Source organism: Micromesistius poutassou (assembly GCF_964030765.1).
Source record: "Micromesistius poutassou genome assembly, chromosome: 13".
NCBI lineage: Eukaryota > Metazoa > Chordata > Actinopteri > Gadiformes > Gadidae > Micromesistius > Micromesistius poutassou.
Window position 1 is genome coordinate 2484303 of NC_140283.1, and position 20000 is coordinate 2504302.

General features: G+C 45.9%; 3 protein-coding genes across 8 annotated transcripts in view; all 3 read right to left on the reverse strand.

Annotated features, from left to right (window-relative positions):
* Positions 1–4771: 4771 nt before the first annotated feature.
* On the reverse strand, positions 4772–11744 carry slc17a6a (solute carrier family 17 member 6a; the record flags this gene model as incomplete). The annotated part of the gene is made up of 12 exons (XM_084477115.1): positions 4772–5110; positions 5200–5327; positions 5422–5532; positions 5612–5744; positions 6102–6251; positions 6689–6831; positions 7162–7248; positions 7425–7512; positions 8498–8612; positions 9491–9609; positions 9939–10194; positions 11659–11744. 12 exons carry the CDS (start codon positions 11742–11744, stop codon positions 4772–4774), a joined length of 1755 nt encoding a protein of 584 aa, XP_084333241.1.
* A 1029-nt stretch (positions 11745–12773) lies between these two features.
* On the reverse strand, positions 12774–13814 carry LOC311357767 (P2Y purinoceptor 3-like; the record flags this gene model as incomplete). Its single annotated transcript, XM_084477804.1, has 1 exon — positions 12774–13814. The coding sequence occupies one exon, from the start codon at positions 13812–13814 to the stop codon at positions 12774–12776; it is 1041 nt and encodes a 346-aa protein (XP_084333930.1).
* A 2082-nt stretch (positions 13815–15896) lies between these two features.
* The window catches only part of ano5a (anoctamin 5a), a 22744-nt gene continuing 18640 nt past the window's right edge, over positions 15897–20000 (reverse strand). For all 6 annotated transcript variants that reach the window (XM_084477647.1, XM_084477646.1, XM_084477645.1 and 3 more), the window contains 2 exons: positions 19532–19637; positions 15897–18012 (listed from right to left, as the gene is read on the reverse strand). In XM_084477647.1, the coding sequence (XP_084333773.1) occupies positions 17782–18012; positions 19532–19637 (337 nt within the window). In that variant the 3' untranslated portion in view covers positions 15897–17781. The remainder of the gene's footprint in view (positions 18013–19531; positions 19638–20000) is intronic.

Consider the following 20000-nt stretch of genomic DNA (forward strand, 5'->3'; position numbering starts at 1 on the left):
CTACCCCTACCCCCACCCACCACCCCTACCTCTACCCCTACCCCCACCCACCACCCCTACCTCTACCCCTACCCCCACCCACCACCCCTACCTCTACCCCTACCCCCACCCACCACCCCTACCTCTACCCCTACCCCCACCCACCACCCCTACCTCTACCCCTACCCCCACCCACCACCCCTACCTCTACCCCTACCCCCACCCACCACCCCTACCCCTACCCCCACCTCCCGCCCCCACCGTGCTAGCGGGGGAGGGGGGGAGGGGTAGTATCCATTAAATCTCAGATCCAGCCCCCATCTGGTAGGGTGAATAGGAGGCCCTTGGGGAGGGGGGAGTGTGTCGTGGTGGGGTGGAGCTGTGAGGGTGGAGCCACCCTTCAGCACACGCCTAAGCTGCTCCAGCCTGTACTGCAATACTACTACTACTATGTCTGGGTGATGGATCACACACAGGGCAGGACACACACACGCACACAAACATACACTCACAAACACACACAGGCGCACCCACACACACACAAGCGCACGCAGAATGTAATGTGTGTGCATAGCAGAATGGAATGAAACCAAATATAAAGCATGCTATACTTTGAGGTAGCATGACATTAGTGCAATGTATCAGAAATGTGTATGTGTGTGTGTCTTTGTTTGTGTGTGTATGTGTGAATTCTAAACGTGCAATATACAATATTAGATATTGTATGCTTTAAACTGTATTTTTTTATCTTAAACCCTATATTATTTAGTTATAGTCTGTATCATATGTGATGGTTAGAGGCAGTGTGAAGTTGTACACATTATAGAAAGGGGCCAAAGAAAATGAAAGACCTCGGATCAATTATCCTCCATATAAATAGAAAAGATTTCTTGAAAAGCAGATAATTAGAAGGTCACTCTTCTCCTCTGACCACAAATGAACATCTAAGCAGGGCTGGTGTTGCGGTCAATGTTTTACCAAAAGACTGCTGCTATTTGATCTAGTTGTGTGTCAGTATTGCAGGGCGATATGAAAACGCAAGACATAATTAAAATTCTATTGATAAGAGTGTTTGGTATATAGTTCTAAAATAACCAAATTTGGAAACAAAGAAATGGAGACATTAATAGAATCTAAAAACCATACTTTTATTTAGAAATTCAGATCGTAAAGTGTGTGTTTGTTTTTTTTTGCTTCAGGGCAATTCAACATGACATTTATGACGCTCGCGAGAGCTTACTTACAGCGCAAAGCTCTCCATTAATAAAGCAATTAGCAACGGAGGGAAAATGAGGCGTGTGAATTTAATTGTCCAGAGTACAATACAGTGCCAGAGGGTCTCGTAAACAATAATTACTCCACTGCTTTTGTCAAAGACTGTGGCTCTATTTACACCTAATATGGATCCACCCAGATTTTAAAATTACAGGTTCACATCCACTGTGGTTGATACGCAGTGTGAGTTCACTTGAACAACAATAGCTAGAGAGAGAAAGAGAGAGAGAGAGAGAGAGAGAGAGAGAGAGAGAGAGAGAGAGAGAGAGAGAGAGAAGAGAGAGAGAGAGAGAGAGAGAGAGAAAGAGAGAGAGAGGAAGAGAGAGAGACAGAGGGAGAGAGGGGGAGGAAGAGAGGGAGGTAGGGAGAGAGAGAGAGAGAGGGGGGGAAGGAGAGAGAGAGAGAGGGAGAGAGAGGGAAGGAGAGAGAGAGGGAGAGAGAGAGGGGGAAGGAGAGAGAGAGAGGGAAGGAGAGAGAGAGAGAAAGAGAGGGGTGTGGGGATCAGGGGGATAATAGTATGCAGGGGGAGAGCCTCGGGGGACAAGTGCTACCCCTGTCATCAAACACTCATTCTGGCCGGGCCTGATCCCATTACCGTCCCACTGGAGACCCTCCACCTGCCCCCCACTGCCTCGCCCCGCTCCTCCTGGCCAGAATTAAACACAAACACTCACAAACAGGCACCACCAAGTCACACACATGCTACACAAAACCGTAAAACACAATTACAAGACAGGTAAATGGGTGATGGTTTCAACCAACCAGTGAGCTTTGTCGATTCTGTCCACCCCACTGCTGGTCCAATTACACAGCCGTGTCGCCGGGGTAACAGCCATGACCATTCCAGCTGGTTAGGCATGGGAAAACATGTTCCACGTGGCTGGTGACACGATTGTGTTTCCTGTCAAATTAACAAGTGCACTGAGAAGCAGGCGCTGAGAGAGAGAGAGAGAGAGCGAGGGGAGATAGTGTCCTGTCTCGGCTAGGGAGATTAGGAAAAATAAGTTGATTGATTGATAGATATCAGCATGACAGCTGATTCTGTTACATCGATTTGATATTGATTTCAGGAACTGTTATCCTGTGTTTGTACAATATGCCACGATTACTGCCCAGTGTTGCGTGTAGTGTTTTCTGAGGTGATCATTTAAAGGGACACAGTCATATTTAGAGTGTTAATGTACTAATGTAATGTATGTAACTCAACTTAAAGTTTAGAATGACCTCTGTGACGATTACACTCTTATCTATAGTCATGGGAATACTATCCATATTCATATTTATTGACTGATATATTCAATATTCATGAAAAGACAAGAACCACTGCTGAAACAGTATGGATCCTCATTGGGATGTTTATGTATGAGCTCCTTAAGCCTGGGGACTCCTTCAGCTCCCGGTCATCAGGGAACTGCTTTACGTGTAACACTGCTGACCTTCAGATATGTACCAATGATAAGCAAGGTCCTGCCATGTGGATCGTGTGGACTTTTGTTCCTTTGTCAGTTGGAGAGGTGGGAGAGAGCTCATTACATTCAGATTATCTTGTTCTTACCTTCCCTTCATGACTTCCTTGCCCTGCTCATATAGAAGCAGGGGAATCATGTAAAAGGTGCTCTGACAGCCTGGGGTTCAAGATATTTAGCTAGTACACCAGACACTGACAGCGAGAGACTTCTATCAAACAAAGCACAGCATAGTAGGGTTTGACTGTTATTTTGCTTTGTGTGAATTAAGTGGGATGCTATGGCAGGTGGATGTATACGATGGGCGATATCAGACAGTAAGGTTAGCTGGTGTAGATGTAATCTGGACTATAGTTTTAGGATTACTGTTCTCACTCCCTATAACAATTACCAAGCTACATGGTCCGATAGTCTTCCTCACACACTCAGGGGACAACTGCAATTGATTTGCTAATGAGAGCGAAATAGGAAATTGATTGGAAAAGGGGGGGGGGGGGGGGGGGGGGGGGGGGCGGGGGAGTAGTTTGGTAGTCTATCTATAATTTCTCTGGACCTTTAACTTTGACCACACAGGAGAAGAAACCATGACGAGAAAAAAAATCACAAAAGGAAGACTTTTGGATATTTTTTTATAAAACCATGTGAGCATTTCTGTGACACTTTTTGACATCAACATTTGTCTTTGTTAAACACATTATGAGAAGCCATAAAATCACATTTATCTGTATACTTAAATGTCAGGCACAAAGGCCTGATAGTATCTTTTGGTCATCTTTAACATTCTTAAATATGTATATATTTTAAACATCCTTGCAGTGTTCACATAGAATCTAAATCGTGATTATATAGCAAACAAAATATGACGGGAAAGCCCATCTTTTTAAAATGTGTTCTTTCTTCATTTTTTTTTTACTTGACAATATCAAATCATCAATAAAGTACGTTTGGTGACGATGAGAACAACCAAGAAACACCAAAAATATCACAAAAACGCGGTTGTTCAGATACAGTACGGTTTTCTCGGTGGTGGGAATGCGATGATGCGCCCTGCATCCTCAGCAATAACATGAACTGGTTCAAACACATAACTTATGTTGTTCATCACGTGACTCTAAAACAACTACAAGTAGATACAGCAAGGCAGTGCTACGCCACTAAACATAGAGTGATGACGGGGCAAGTGATACACAGGAGTTATTGCAGTGCACACCAAACATCCATAAACAACTTCGTGAGAACATTGGCCTTCAGAGCTCTCAGATGCATCTTACGTTACCGCCAGAACCTGATTATGAAAGTTCACTTTATTACTTATGTTGACAAACACCTATCTAAGACCAGAAGCAGCAGGCGGAATCAGGACTATCAGAGACTGTCAGAAGGCTGTATCCAAACATTGAATTGAGCAAATGCATGCAACGACACACACTAAGATTCTACATTTGAGGTTCAACTTCACTCACACTAGTTTTCTCCTATGTTTTATTGGCCTTGCTTAAGAAGACCATTTTTGCAAGCAGACGTATCCCTGAAAAGGTACTGTCCATGAAAAAATATGGCCTTTTATATCAATGTTAACACAGATCAACGACCCAAATCCACAATAGTCTCACAGAAACAGTATACAGGTATATACAATACATAAAACACATTTTGAGAAATAGATTAGAATCTTCTTCTTTTTAATACTTATGTTATCAGTGCAATCAGAATGGTGTTAACCTACTGTAGACCCTACTATGGCAATTGGCAATGGCTCTCGTTGTTCAAGTAGATTGGTGAGGTCTGGGAACCCTAAGTTTCTAATATATAAGTACATCTTTTCTTCGTATAGTTTATTATGCCGGCTGGATACACGCGATGAGTAACACCTTGAAATCCCGAGAGGATTGTTTTGCATTGCAATTAATTTTCTCTTTATACTGCATGTTTAAATGACGTTTTCGTTGAGTACACAGAATGAACAGCTGATTAAACCACTTACTTTGTGCAGTCTGCGGTCCAGACACTGGTGTGGCCTTGGCGAGTCCACTCATGTAAGGGTGGACGCTCTAGGAGTATCCGTCCTTGGCGTGCATTTGACCGGCGGGCTGCTGCACGTACTCCTCTGTCTTGTCCCAGTCCTGGACCCAGCCCCCGTTCAGCTGAGCCGTGGCCCCGTAGCTCTTCGGGGGCCCGCCCACCGCCCCCCCGGGCCCGATGCTCTGGGTGATGTCCCCCGTCTCTTCGGCCAGCTCGTCTTCGTCGATGAAGCCGCACTTCTCGTCGCTCATCTCCTCGGGGTCGGCCCAGGGCTGCTTCTCCCCGGACGCGAAGATGCCGTAGAAGATGACGCCGCCGTAGTGCACCATGGCGGCGATGAGGAAGACGTACTGCCACTCCTCGCGGGTCTGAGGGAGGAGCACAGTGGTGAGAAGTCTGGACAGGTTGAGGTACTTTCTTGATATTGACATCCATGCAATGATAACAAAGAGCCTACCTTGTTCTTGGTCATGGCCCCGACTATGAGAGGGCACACCATCCCTGACAAAGTCCCCACTCCGTTGGATATGCCCATGAGGATGCTGGCGTAGCGAGGAGCAATGTCCAGATGATTGACATTGAAACCTAGAGCACAGAAAATATCATCGGTTAACATGACTGCGGGTCATTGATTGTGTTCTGTGTGATTCACCTCATTCTCTTGAACTATGGGACTCACCTGATATAGCGAAGCCACTGAAACCAACCGCCAGGACGAGGAAAGAGATGGCCATGCCCTTACTGTGAGAGTACCCCACCACCAACAGCAGAGTAGCCTCCATCCCAAATCCTACACACAAAGGGCAACATTTCAGTGAGTAGGTTCATCCATATGATCCCATGAACCTAACAATGGGGAACATCCTCACCTCCGCAGTTCATGATCTTCCGCACCATGGTGGTGGACATGATGTTGTTGGTACGGAGGTAATCGGCCAGCTGGCCTCCCAGAGGTACGATGATGGTCATCACCAGGTGGGGCAGAGCGGACACCATTCCAACCTGAGACACAATGGGAATTTGGCCATGTCAGTGTACAGCGCCAAACCTCACACGACAGACGAAGGGGAGATATTCCCCATCCTGGAACAAATCTGCTGTGTGTTTGAACTCCTGACTGTGTGATATTAAAGCTGCCACATCTATCAGCTGTACATTCAGAGGGTGACTCCAGTCCACACAAGCAGGGATAAAACCTGTCCAACCAGAGTGATTCACCCTCCTCTTCAAGATAAAGATTGTTTAACGGTGGGAAACATTTCCATCAGGCAGCACATCCAATGCCACATCTTTAGTGGAAAAATTAATGAATATATGCCAACCACAGTACTTTGAGTAATGGGGTGTTTTAGTTTGTACCTTGCTGATTTCAAAACCAAACACCTCCTCAAAGTAGGCGGGCTGGCTGATAAGGAGCAGGTAGAAGGTCCAACTCCTGCAGAAGTTGGCCACGATGATCGCGTACACGGGCATGGAACTGAAAAACTTCTTCCAAGGAGTCTTGAATTTCTGTGTGGAGATGGAGGCAGTGGAGAAGGATATGAGCTGAATGTGCTTTCAGCAGTAATACTTATACTCAGTGTATTCTAATGTATATGTTTCTTTATGGCCCGCTCCCCCTTACATTCCACTTTAAATATTTACAGTTCCAATTGATTCTATATTTATAACGACTACTCTTATATTTTTACTCTTTAACTTTTCTTTTTTTTTTCTTTATACCTACTAAGCAGATGACACGTTTCTTAACAATTTCCTTGCTCAGAACTATCACATAGTTCTATCACATAGGTCTTTGACATAGCTCAGAACTATCACATAGTTCGGAGAAATCAGCAAAAAATAAAATAGTTCTGAGCAAAAGTATAATAAGAGTAAAAATGACTTAAATAAATAAAATATCCAAACGGTTTAAAGGGAAGCGATCTGGGTAGAGAGGAGCCCACCTCCATGGCCCCCAGCATCTGGGCGCTCTCCCCTATGCTCTCCTCGATGTAGGTGCGCTCCTCGTCGGTGATGGTGGGGTGCTCCGCCGGGCTCTCGTAGGACACCAGGATCCAGAAGAGGTACCACACCATCCCAAACGACCCTGCCATTGGTGGGGGGACCATGGGTTAACATTACAGTGAAGGTGTAGCAGAGAGCAGTTCGACCGCTCTCGGGTCTCGAACCTGCCACCTCTCGAACTACGACACTACCGGCGTGGGAGTGGAACGCTCTAACCACTGAGCTAAAAGCCCCAGGCTTCTAACTCAGCGGCCAGAAGCGTTCTTAAGGCTAGGGGGTGTGAGGATTTACAAACGTACTAACGCCAGCTAGCCCAGGCTAGTCGGCGTCCGTTACAAAGGCACCCAACGGGCAGGATACCCCAGGGGCGACTGGTACCAGTCCGACTGCAGGACCACTGGGGGGCGCTCACCGTACAGGTAGAAGACAGAGGACCAGCCGGTGTACTGCACCAGGATCCCCGCCAGAGGCATGGCGATGACAGCGCCCGCGTAGGAGCCTGCGCACAGGACCAGAGACGATGACCAATGAGTAACCAGGAACCACGCTCTCCAGTGTGGCTGCCCTCGTCAAACCCAAACCAACACGCAAAGTGGATGCAGAATTTAAGCATGAAATCAAGTGAAATGCTTTGTACTACATTTCTCTTGCTGGCAGTTACTGTTATGTACATACCACAGAAAGATATAGTTGCCAGGCGACTCCTCTCCATCGGTGGGGCCCATTTACTCCATATGCCATGACAGGCAGGATAGGTCACTCCCTGGGAAGGAAAAATCATCCATTACACACAGAGCATTCGATGATACTGTCTGTCAGAGATGATGCTTATGCTATACAGTGTTTTTACCTCTGATTCATGCTACCCAAGAACGGCCCTGAACGCTCTCCTAAGAAGATTACCATTTTTATTGTAATTCCGCATTGCTGCTCTGATTGGTGTTTGCCTCCTTTGCATACAGGCTATGCATTGTGATTAGAGGAAGAGGCGTTGGCTACGCTGCACCTCTATTGTCTTGTCCTATTAGTCAAATGCACGGGCCGCAGGACAAATCACATTTGATCACAAACAAACTGAGACTAATGGGATAGGTGTGAGTCAACGAGGTTTTCAGCTGACTACCCACTCCGTTGGAAACACGCTTGCACCCATTAAATCTTCATTATGCTCTAAGTGGCACACAATCAGCTATTGATGGACACAAATTGCTACGATCTGCTTTGGTAGACACCCTGAAATGCTAATGTTTAATTTGCCGTAATAACAGGGCGTGCAGTGGAGGCAGGTCTCATGGCCAAGAGGTGCTGCTGTAATGAGGGGTTTGGCTGCAGCAGCAGCTACACAAAACCACAATGGAGAGCGACCTTCAGCTATAGAACGGCCCTCGTGCTGAAACAGCAGCTCGCCGGGCTGCGATTGGTTCAGCGTGAGTCAGGGTGTGCTCGGTGAGGTGTAGGGGGTGAAGTGTTTGCTCCGTTTTGAGGGTGGTTGGACTAGGCAGCGTTCTGACTAATCTGACAATAGCAGATGACAGCAGCCTGTCGGTAACTCGATTTAGTCCAGGTACACCCGGTTGTTCACGAGGACAATGCTATCTCTGCTGCACTTCGCTTGAAGAACATGATGATAGCTAAACGTTTGTGGGTCGTACGAGTGAACACATAGGCGGGTTATTGAAAATGATCCCTTTGAGTGGCCCACAAAAAACAATTTGTGGAATGGAAATCGATGCAATACTCATCAGTACCTCCACAAGCCCTTGTAATATCCTCACAAAGATGACGGTTCCATAGTGGTTGCGGGCGGCACAGGGAATGAACATATTGAGTGTAGACGTGAGGAAGATGGCCGCCCCAAACACCCTGGAAGAGGAATTGTCATGGTTACATTTCATAGAGGCTGCACCATAAATACACAGGCCTATTATCATAAAGTAGCCTATTAAGGAATAGTATTCACAGGAATGGAAATAAGTGTTTACTGTACACAGACAGACAGGAAGAGATAGACAGCCTATACTAGTGAATTAGAGACAGAGAGTGAGAGAGAGAGAAAGAGAATATATATAGATTTAGATAGATAGATAGATAGATAGAGTGATATATATATATATATATATATATATATAGAGAGAGAGAGAGAGAGAGAGAGATAGATAGATGGATCGACAGACAAATAGATAGATAGATAGATAGAAGACCCAAAGACCCAAAAGGGGTCTTTGCGTTTCTTCAAAAATTAGATCACTTTGTCTGCATGACATTTCATAAACATGGAACGGAACAGATGTGTTTTTTCTATGAATAATCAGCTGTTAATTAAATTCGCCGTGTGGCACGCGAGCACGTTTCACGCGGTTCTCTGCTCTCCTCCGCGGGTCTGGTTGCCATGCCTCCGAATATAAAGGATGGACACGGTGGTCCCAGGGGGGATCGACATGGGGGTCCCAGGGGGGCTCATTAACACGAGGAGGAGGCGCGACCGGCGGGCATCGGTGCCGCCGCGCCCCCTTTAGGAGCGCATCAGGTCAGGCCTCCATCTCGCCGTCCTCCTATAGGCCCACATCCTCTGCGTGGTACCATAAACGTGTCTTTACGAACAGGATCGGATCGTGTGCCGCATGCGGCCACAGCGGTTATCAGCCATGTTCTCCACGGGGCCTCTGCTGAGGCCCACGCGTCAGGCTATTCGGTATGGGAGAAAGAATTTCGTTCCCGAAAGACATCAGCGGTCGGCCTACCTGTTCGCTGCTAATCGTGACGATATATATCCTCCCGGGATCTGGGTGACTATGTAGCCCCAGAAGAAGGAGCCGTGGATCATCCCCACGGTCTCCGGGTCCCAGTTGAATTTCGCTTTCTAAAGAAACGAAATAAGGAAAATCCAATAATTATGAGGTGATAGGCGTAAACGTTGGATAGCCTGTATAGTCAAATTAAATAAATTATAACAATTAAAATTAAAAAAAAGAAATTATGCATATTAAAGCGATAACGTGCTGGTATGTTCCTTTGATTAGATTAATAGGTTATAGGCACTGTTTTAGATGAATCACCATGCACGTGTCAAGTATTGTATACATGGAGGCCTGTGTGTGAATGTTTCTTTAAAGGCCATGATTGGAGATGATAGAAGTTGGGTTCTAGTGTCCCCCCCCCCTCCTCCAGTAGAACCGTCCAGAGACGCACCTCGACCACGATGATCTTGCCGTCCCGGTGGATCGTGCTGTTGTTGACCATGCTCACGATGGCCACGCCCAGGTTGCACCGGATCCCGAAGGAGATGCAGAAGCCGAGCCCGCTCATCATCGCGATGATGTACCTGCGCGGGGCCCCGAAGCACGTGCAGTCGCACAGGGGGGTCTTCTTCTGCTGCTGGTCCCGGGGTCTCCCATCCTCCGTCAGCTCGATCACCTCCCCGGTCTGCTGGCGTCTTTCCAGCTTCCTGCACACCGATTGGTTATGAATATTTAGCTTTTTATCAATGTGTGACCTAATCCAAATAATACAACAAATCGAAAAAAATAAAATAAAAATAACACAAAATGAGACAAATATTTAAAACTTTTTCGAGGAATTCGACTTTCGGCTGCAGCCCGAATTAGAAGTCATTAAATTGCGGCAATTTAATTATTTCGTTAATTTGTTACATTATGCAAATAAATGCGACCACTTCAAAAGGCATTGTGGTTTTATAACGGAAGCAGCACAATGGTACCGAGGTCTTGGTTTTAGGCCCATTTCAATCAGCGCTGGGACATTGGGTCCGTTCTCCTGGATGGGCAGCCCGGACGGGCCCCTACACGTCTTCTTTATTCCATAGGCTGCTTCCTAACGAGGGACTCTTAACGAGGAGATGACCTTCATACCGCATTGCAGCAGAACCTCACGATTCTGAGTGAATCGACCGTTTGACGTGTCGGATCTTAGGAGACATTTGACAATATATCTCAGTGTTTTAACTCGTTTTTATATGAATTTAGTCTACAAATAAATCGTACACAGGCCCACATAAGAAGATCAGGCCTAATCCGATGAAATAGCATGCATTAGCCTTAAACAATTCTTTCTTCGATTCCGTTTTATTAAATTTATGTCATTAAATGTATAATTACCATGATATTTAATTGTAGTTCATTGAAAAACATTATTCCTGTGTCTATCCGACACCTTGCAAATGTGGTAATTTAAAATATGAATCGCTTCTCCTCATTGTTTCCAGATGTGAGGTGTTTGGGGCCTGTAGGATTCAGCCTATAGCTCGACGCTCGGCCAGGATTCTCCTGTCTTCATCTTCAGCCCAGAATGATTCCATACCTTCTTTGCAAAAAAGTCATATTTTCAGCCCGAATAGGCATACCCCCTTTCATTTACAATCGGCCATGAGTCGTTTTTTTGGCGTTTGGCTGTGTCTTATTTGATATATATATATTTATTTATATGTTGAGGTCCCTTTAAACTGTACGAAAATATTTCTGGACAGTTGATCTAAAATAGATCGATCATGAATGGATGTGGAGGACTACACATCGTAATAGATAGCCTCCGACCTGATGTCACGACTCGTGCTGTTTCATTAAATATTAAAACCTCCTCAGCTGCTGTGAGGAGACATCCTCCAGGGAAATAACGGATCCTTAAATATTCGGCCCCACAATGCTGCTTTCCGGCGTCTTGTCCATAATTCATCATGAGAACAAATTAGAGTCTCCTACCTTGGCTTCAATGGAATTATAAAAACGAACGAATTTAAAACCACTGGTTCATATAGGCCTATATATAAATATAAATATATATATAAATATATATATATATTTATATTTGTCTTTTTTTCCTCCATAACGCAACGAATATCTGAACAAAGAGACATCACGCTGTTACCTTCTAAACGGTGTTTCTTAAGCCTTACCTGTGCAGAGTCCCGAGGGCCTTCCCAGCGAGGCTCTTGATCCCCTCTTTAGTGGGAGGAAAAGCTCGTTCTTTTCCTTGCTCCATTTTCAAATGATTTTGAATCTAACAGCTACTCTATAATAAAGAGCGGCGCGGCGTTCATGAACATATTGTTCATCCAGACGTTAATCCAAGCGCTGCTCCTCCGCACGCAGAAACCCACCGTCCTCAACGGACGAGTTGAGTGAAGAAAAAGGTTTGATGTGATCGGGCTGGTTCCCCAGTCACCAAGCAGCAGTCAGACAACCCGCTCCGCCGTGCGTAATGGCGCTCCGTGCCGCGCGGCCCATCCTAGGATCCAATTAACGATTCAATCAGATGACCCGAAAGGTAAACAGTTGAAGTTGTAAAATGTTAATAACCACCAGACATTCAGCGATGGCGAATTATCGTGAAATCGAAACGGCTTCACCTTGAGGTGAGCAGGACCGCCACTCTTCTTATCTGAGGTGAGAATCAGGCAGGATTCAGCACCGCGGAGAGCAGCGCGCGTAATGAGCACCCCTTAGCGGCGCGGTGCGTCACCGCACGCCCCTCCACTAAAACCCTGCTCTACACATTATGTCATAAATGTCTGCCTTGGTTTGCATTGATAATTATTTGTAATGTAAGTGCTTGATCAACAACATACGCCGATTTCTGATTTTTATTTTGAAATCACACCAAATCAAGCGGCCTGTTCTGTGGTTTTAAAGCGTGCTGCAGACAGCTGATTAGCATATGGCTATTATATATATATATATATATATATATATATATAATATATATATGGCTATATGGATATTTGTATTGGTCAAAGCATCAGTCTTTCCTTCACAGGCCAACCACACAGAGGCCGTGTTGTTTATTTTGAATTTATTATGAACTAAACCATTTACAGGCCTATAGCACTATTGACAAAATAAAGGCATTTCCCACTACAAAAAGGCTTGGAGGTGGATTTGACTTTCTAGACACATAGCCTGAACAGGTGGACATATCACACGCTTTTCAATCTTGATTAAACCATTTCGAATTCCGTTCCGTTCACCGCCATTCCCGAACTGAACTCGAAACGACGCATCATCCGTGACGTCACCGAGCAGAAAGCGTCTCCAGAGGCGCCACGGCGCTCACCCCGGGGGGCCGTGATGGCGTCACGGCTCCTCGTCCTCTCTTCGGCGCGGGGGGCGCCGCTGACTTGACGCGTCGGTGCCAAAGTATCTGAAAGGTGTCGTGGAGTTCCCGCCTGAACTGCTGCCCCGCGAAGCAGCTGAACAGCGGGTTGATGCACGTGTTCAAGCTGCACACGCACATCTCCAGGCTGAACAGCAGGTCCGCGGTGCGCCACGCCGCGGGCGTGTCGGGGTAGACCGCGCGCATCACGATGGTGGCGTTGCGGCTCAGGTGGTAGGGCAGGTACAGCACGGAGAAGATGATCAGCACCGCGCTCATCACGCGCACGAGCCGCCGCCATTTGTGGTGCGGGCGGTGCAGACAGGGCAGGTGGCGCAGCTCGTTGACGCTGCGCACGCAGCAGTAGCAGATGGAGACCAGCGGGAAGACGAACCCGGTGATGGAGTAGAAGACGGAGTAGGGCAAACTCTGGCCGGTCACGTCCAGCAGCATGTATAAGGTGCACACGCTGCGGTTGGTGCCGGGGCAGGGCTGCACGATGGTCATGCCCGCGACGGGGACGCTGAGGGCCAGCGTGACCAGCCACACGGCCCCGCACAGCAGGACCGTCTGCCGGCGGCCCAGCAGCGCCATGGAGCGCAGTGGGTGCACGATGGCCAAGTAGCGGTCCAGACTGATGGAAGAAACGAAGAAGATGCTGAGGTAGAAGTAGTTGTGGTAGAGCAGCCGCACGGCCTTGCACAGGTCCAGGCCCAGGGTCCAGTCGAGGCGGTCCAGGTGGAAGAAGATCAGGAAGGGCAGGGGCAGCAGCCAAGAGGCGTCGGCCAGCGTCAGGTTGAAGATGAGGACGGTGCTGCGCGTCCAGCGCTTCAGGCGGTGGGAGAAGATCCACAGGGAGAGCAGGTTGAGGGGCAGCCCGAGGATCAGGACGCAGGTGAAGATGGCAGGCATCAAGTACAACTGGATCACCGCGAGGCCTTCCTGTCCGGGGCCCTGCATGTCGCAGAAGGGCGTCTCTGGAGGCTACAAGGACGGGATGTACCTGTGAGGTGACGGCATGCTGCTGCCCACTCAGACACATCTGGTTCTACAGTCAATCTAAAGGATTTGGACTCACAGCCCTGAGTATATTTATATAAAGATTGCTAAGTTTGTCTGCGCTTTAGGAAAGTAATTATAGTAAAACCCTTTTACAAACACAATCTTTACACTATCAGCTACACAGAAAGATAAATAATGGAATTATATGAGCCTATCCAATGACCTGAATAGAGAATACCTGACACTATATAATGACTCTTTAATAACTGACACTCTTAATACCTAACACTGTAATAACTGACATAACTGACACTGTAATGACTGACATAACTGACACTGTATTAACTGACATAACTGACCCTGTAATAACTGACATAACTGACCCTGTAATAACTGACACTGTAATAACTGACATAACTGACACTAATAACTGACATAACTGACCCTGTAATAACTGACACTGTAATAACTGACATAACTGACTGTAATAGCTGACACTGTGATAACTGACATAACTGACACTGTAATAACTGACATAACTGACACTGTAATAACTGACACTGTGATAACTGACATAACTGACACTGTAATAACTGACATAACTGACAATGTAATAACTGACACTGTAATAACTGACATAACTGACACTGTAATAACTGACATAACTGACTGTATTAGCTGACACTGTGATAACTGACATAACTGACACTGTAACTGACATAACTGACACTGTAATAACTGACATAACTGACACTGTAATAACTGACACTGTGATAACTGACATAACTGACACTGTAATAACTGACATAACTGACAATGTAATAACTGACACTGTAATAACTGACATAACTGACACTGTAATAACTGACACTGTAATAACTGACATAACTGACACTGTAATAACTGACATAACTGACACTGTAATAACTGACATAACTGACAATGTAATAACTGACACTGTAATAACTGACATAACTGACTGTAATAACTGACATAACTGACACTGTAATAACTGACATAACTGACACTAATAACTGACATAACTGACCCTGTAATAACTGACACTGTAATAACTGACATAACTGACTGTAATAGCTGACACTGTGATAACTGACATAACTGACACTGTAATAACTGACATAACTGACACTGTAATAACTGACACTGTGATAACTGACATAACTAACACTGTAATAACTGACATAACTGACAATGTAATAACTGACACTGTAATAACTGACATAACTGACACTGTAATAACTGACATAACTGACTGTATTAGCTGACACTGTGATAACTGACATAACTGACACTGTAACTGACATAACTGACACTGTAATAACTGACATAACTGACACTGTGATAACTGACATAACTGACACTGTAATAACTGACATAACTGACAATGTAATAACTGACACTGTAATAACTGACATAACTGACACTGTAATAACTGACATAAATGACACTGTAATAACTGACAATGTAATAACTGACACTGTAATAACTGACATAACTGACACTGTAATAACTGACATAACTGACTGTAATAGCTGACACTGTGATAACTGACATAACTGACACTGTAATAACTGACATAACTGACACTGTAATAACTGACAATGTAATAACTGACACTGTAATAACTGACATAACTGACACTGTAATAACTGACATAACTGACACTGTAATAACTGACATAACTGACACTAATAACTGACATAACTGACACTGTAATAACTGACACTGTGATAACTGTGATAATATAAACCTTAGCAGTTACCTGGTTGTAAGTGTTGCCCATGTCTCTGAGGAGCCTGTGTGAAGCGACTGTGTTGTGGTGGAAACACACCCAGAGCAAAACCAGAGCAAACAGTGAGCAGTTATCTCCCCGCTCAGCCAGCTGTTCGGTGGCGCCAGGCTCAACAAAGCTACTGCAGAATGCGGCAAATAAAATATTTCTGTTGACCGTCCACTTTGATGTATTTTTTTATGTTTTTTTGACAGCCAGGAGATTTTATAAAACACTGTGACGCGCCGCACATTTGAACTGGTTCTTTATTGTTGATTCTAATTCTTTACAGGAGAACTCATTCGTAGCACAAGAGCAGTGTATAAAAATTAGAGAATAAATTGAATCAAACCCCCAATGTCACAACATTGTTGTTCTTCTCTTCTTCTCCGTACAGTAAATATATGAAATAAGTATAACGACTCAAGCTGAAGAAGAAAATAAATGCAAGGCACAGCTGAAGAGTGGAAGAAAATTATATATATATATTAAATAAATCACAAAGAACAGTGAAAGAGGTATTAAGGCATCGACAGGCATTATTCAAGAATAGAATAAGGTAGAAAAAGGCTAACTTTAGAAGACCAGCAACGCACAAAGCTACCACCTCACTGTGGCTCTCAGACAGGGGGACTAATGATTCATTCTTTACATTTAAATTAAAAGTCTTGCATATCTTACGTATAATATACATGATAAATATCCTTCATTTAATGTTGAAACAGAGTTCACTATTTGACATGCTTTCTTGTTGTGTAATAAGTGATCTACGTTAAAAAATAAGAATCAGAAATGAAAACATGGTCTAACTAGATCCCAGTACTATTGTATCCCAGGGGCTGCTCCAATCAAACCAGGGATGCGATCACCTTGACACTAATGCTACAAAGCTCTATATGCGTATTGTGGGATTACACAATGTGTAGTGTTTATGCCACGGTAGTTCTTGTTTCATTAAGTGCTTTGTGCAAAACAATACATCAAAAACAAATGTATACGCGTTACATAGACGGTGTGGCAATCTGATCCGTAGGCAAAAAAAACAAAAAACAACACAGCTAAGTGAGGACGGAAGCGCTTTGTGTGGCCAAAGACAAACAGCCCTCCCACGGTGGAGCGGAGCTGGCTTTCATTAGCTTCCAGCTATTAGTAAACAGAAGCACATTAAAAATGGATCCCTCCACTCTATCGCTCAAGTCTCTCATCTCCAGGAACACCTCTCAGTGTCAACAGTGGACAGGGTCCACTGAACAGGTTAGAGCAACACACTGCTGGGACAACAGTGGGGTGGAATAAGAGGGCAGAGGCAGAGGCAGGCCCAATCTATGGCAACTCCCCTCGCACAGGCCCACGCTCAACACGTCAGGTGGTGAGTGTGAGACGGAGGGAGGGAGGGGGAGGGAGGGGTGGAGAAGGAGGGATGGAGGGAGGAGAGGGATGGAGGGGAGGATGGAGGGGATGCATAGAAATACATATTAACATAATACTGTGATCTTTCCCCGCTTGAAGGGCTGGTTTCAAGTCACTTAGATCAGGCTTGTGCGGACACAGCAAAGCAGGTAGCAAAGCAAGGCATACAACTATACTCCCTCAGGCATCAGGAGGAAAAACAAGAACTAAGAAACGAAAAACGAAATTGCTCTCGCCATATATGTCATCATCATGTCAACTGAACCGTTTGCTCTTTGGTTAGTGATAGTGGCACTTAATAGTGGAAAATAAATAGTGTGTGTTAAACAGCAGTGAACAAGCTGCCCTGGCTCTGACAGTGTCATACAGCATTTCATCTTTGATTCCCTTTGAGTTAAACAGTTCTCAGCATCGGGACGGCGTCCCAAGTGTAACATCAAGTGTAACAACAAGTGTACGTGTACTGAGGCGCTAGCCGGCAGCCAAACGCATGCAAACTGTGTTGCCCTCAGCCCATTGGCTGCACCTCTACCCCTAACCCTCCCCGACTACCACACTCTTCTGGCACTTAAAGGGAAGTTGTGGCCTTGTGAAAACACGAAGCACGAAGTATAGGCACTACTAGCAGGGCTCTTTTAATCAACAGGCTGAGAGCGGGGGGGGGGGGGCGGTGTGGTGTGAGGAGACCACACACACACACACACACACACACACGCGCGCGCGCTAGAGGCACTCAGAGAGCACTTCGTGGGTGGGCAGCGAGGGGTAGATCATGGGGGGGCAGGTGCAGTCGTTGTAGGTGCTGCAGGTCAGCTGGTCTTTGAGCTTCTCCACCTCGTAGTTGTGGAGGTACTCCTGCACCAGGTAGCGCTCCCGCTTCACGCGCGCCTTCACCTCCGACGGGACGTCCGGGATCAGCCAGGCAACGAAGTACTTGACCAGGAAGACCACGTGCTGCAGGAGAGGGGGGGGGGGCGGGGACAGGGTCAGCTGGTTAGCCTGGTGTAGACCACAGTCAGCTGGTTAGCCTGGTGTAGACCAGTCAGCTGGTTAGCCTGGTGTAGACCACAGTCAGCTGGTTAGCCTGGTGTAGACCAGTCAGCTGGTTAGCCTGGTGTAGACCAGTCAGCTGGTTAGCCTGGTGTAGACCAGTCAGCTGGTTAGCCTGGTGTAGACCAGTCAGCTGGTTAGCCTGGTGTAGACCAGTCAGCTGGTTAGCCTGGTGTAGACCAGTCAGCTGGTTAGCCTGGTGTAGACCAGTCAGCTGGTTAGCCTGGTGTAGACTACAGTCAGCTGGTTAGCCTGGTGTAGACCAGTCAGCTGGTTAGCCTGGTGTAGGCCACAGTCAGCTGGTTAGCCTGGTGTATTAAATATGTATTTAAATATTTTTCTGAATTAGCCTGAAGCTTCAGAAAGTTTTTAAACCAAGCATAGTAGTGTGTGTGTGTGTGTGTGTGTGTGTGTGTGTGTGTGTGTGTGTGTGTGAGACGTCAACATCATAGAGCTCTGAAAACATGACCTCAACACAGACAAACGCTCTTCAAATTAGCCTACACATATTTTTTTGAGGAGTGAATTTACTCCAAAAATCAATTTGTTTGCTGACAGCCTGCTGCTGTGGAATTGCGGACAGGTGTCATCATAATTGGCGTGTGTAACAAGCAACGACTTTAAGGTGGGAACGGGCATGCCGTTTCTCTCGTCAGTCCAAGTATTGTTCATTGTGGAAAAGATCAGCTCAACGGGAGCATTTGTGCCAGCCATACACACGGCAAACTGTAAAATTAAACATATATTTTTGTACGGAATCTCCCTGCTCCTGAAATGCGTGAACATCTTCGCCCAGCACTCGTCCATCAGCTTTCCACCTTGCAGAAATTGAATCGCGCAGCATTCCACTCTGCGATCATCACTGTTGCGTATGCCCTCACACATTGTTGACATCATATGCTGGATGCTTTAATCTTTATATGTGGTTTTTAGTTAATGATCAGGCTATAATAAAACCCCATTGGCTATGTAATCGCTGGGGACATTTCATAGTGGACGGTGGAAACTCGGGACACGCAACTCAAAATCGGGACTGTCCAGGCAAAACCGGAACGTCTGGTCACCCTAAGTTAGCGTGATGTAAGTTCAAAAGGTGGGGAGAGTTAAAATATTTCAACTTGAGAAGTGTGTGTGCATGAGTAATATCCATGGATGCCACTCATCCATTGGTCGAACATTCGCATGTATTCGCGTCTTTGCATTGACTTTGTATGTATTCGCACCTCTCCTTCATTTTCTGTGGTCCTTTATGGACATATAGGGAGGGGGGATGAAAGAGATGGAGTGACGAATGCGCATTGCCTCTGCTCCGTGCTGACTGAGCGTAACATAGCGGTGCTGACAATAGTGTTGGAGGGAGGTAGTGGCACCACGACTACTGCGTTCACCGTGTACTGAGGTCTGAGGTGCCCCCCTGTGTTACCTCCATGATGATGATGAAGGCCAGCTTGGCGGCCAGGATGTGCCAGAACTGCATGGTGTGGCTGTACTGGCGCTCGTGGCCCGGGGGGTAGCGGTAGTCTCGGTACCTGGAGACACACGACCAGCTGTGAGGAACCTGCAGCGTCGTCGTAGCTTCACACGCTCTCATGTAACCGCTGTATGTTATATTTCACCAGGAATCCTTTTATGCCTTTTAATTTAGTTTGATTTGATCAATAAGCACTTTGGTGCAGATGTTGTAACTGTTCATTCTAAAAATATAAAACCTTGCCACCAGTGAAGGGGAGATAACCTTTGGAGAGATATTGTCAATACAATCACAAAGTATTGCACAGAGTGCAATTTGGAGACGGACATCTTGTCGCTGTACTGATATTAATGTGTTTCACACAGAGATTAAAGACCCCTCGGCCGGCAAGGCAGCAGTTATCTCCCGAATCGTCATTTGA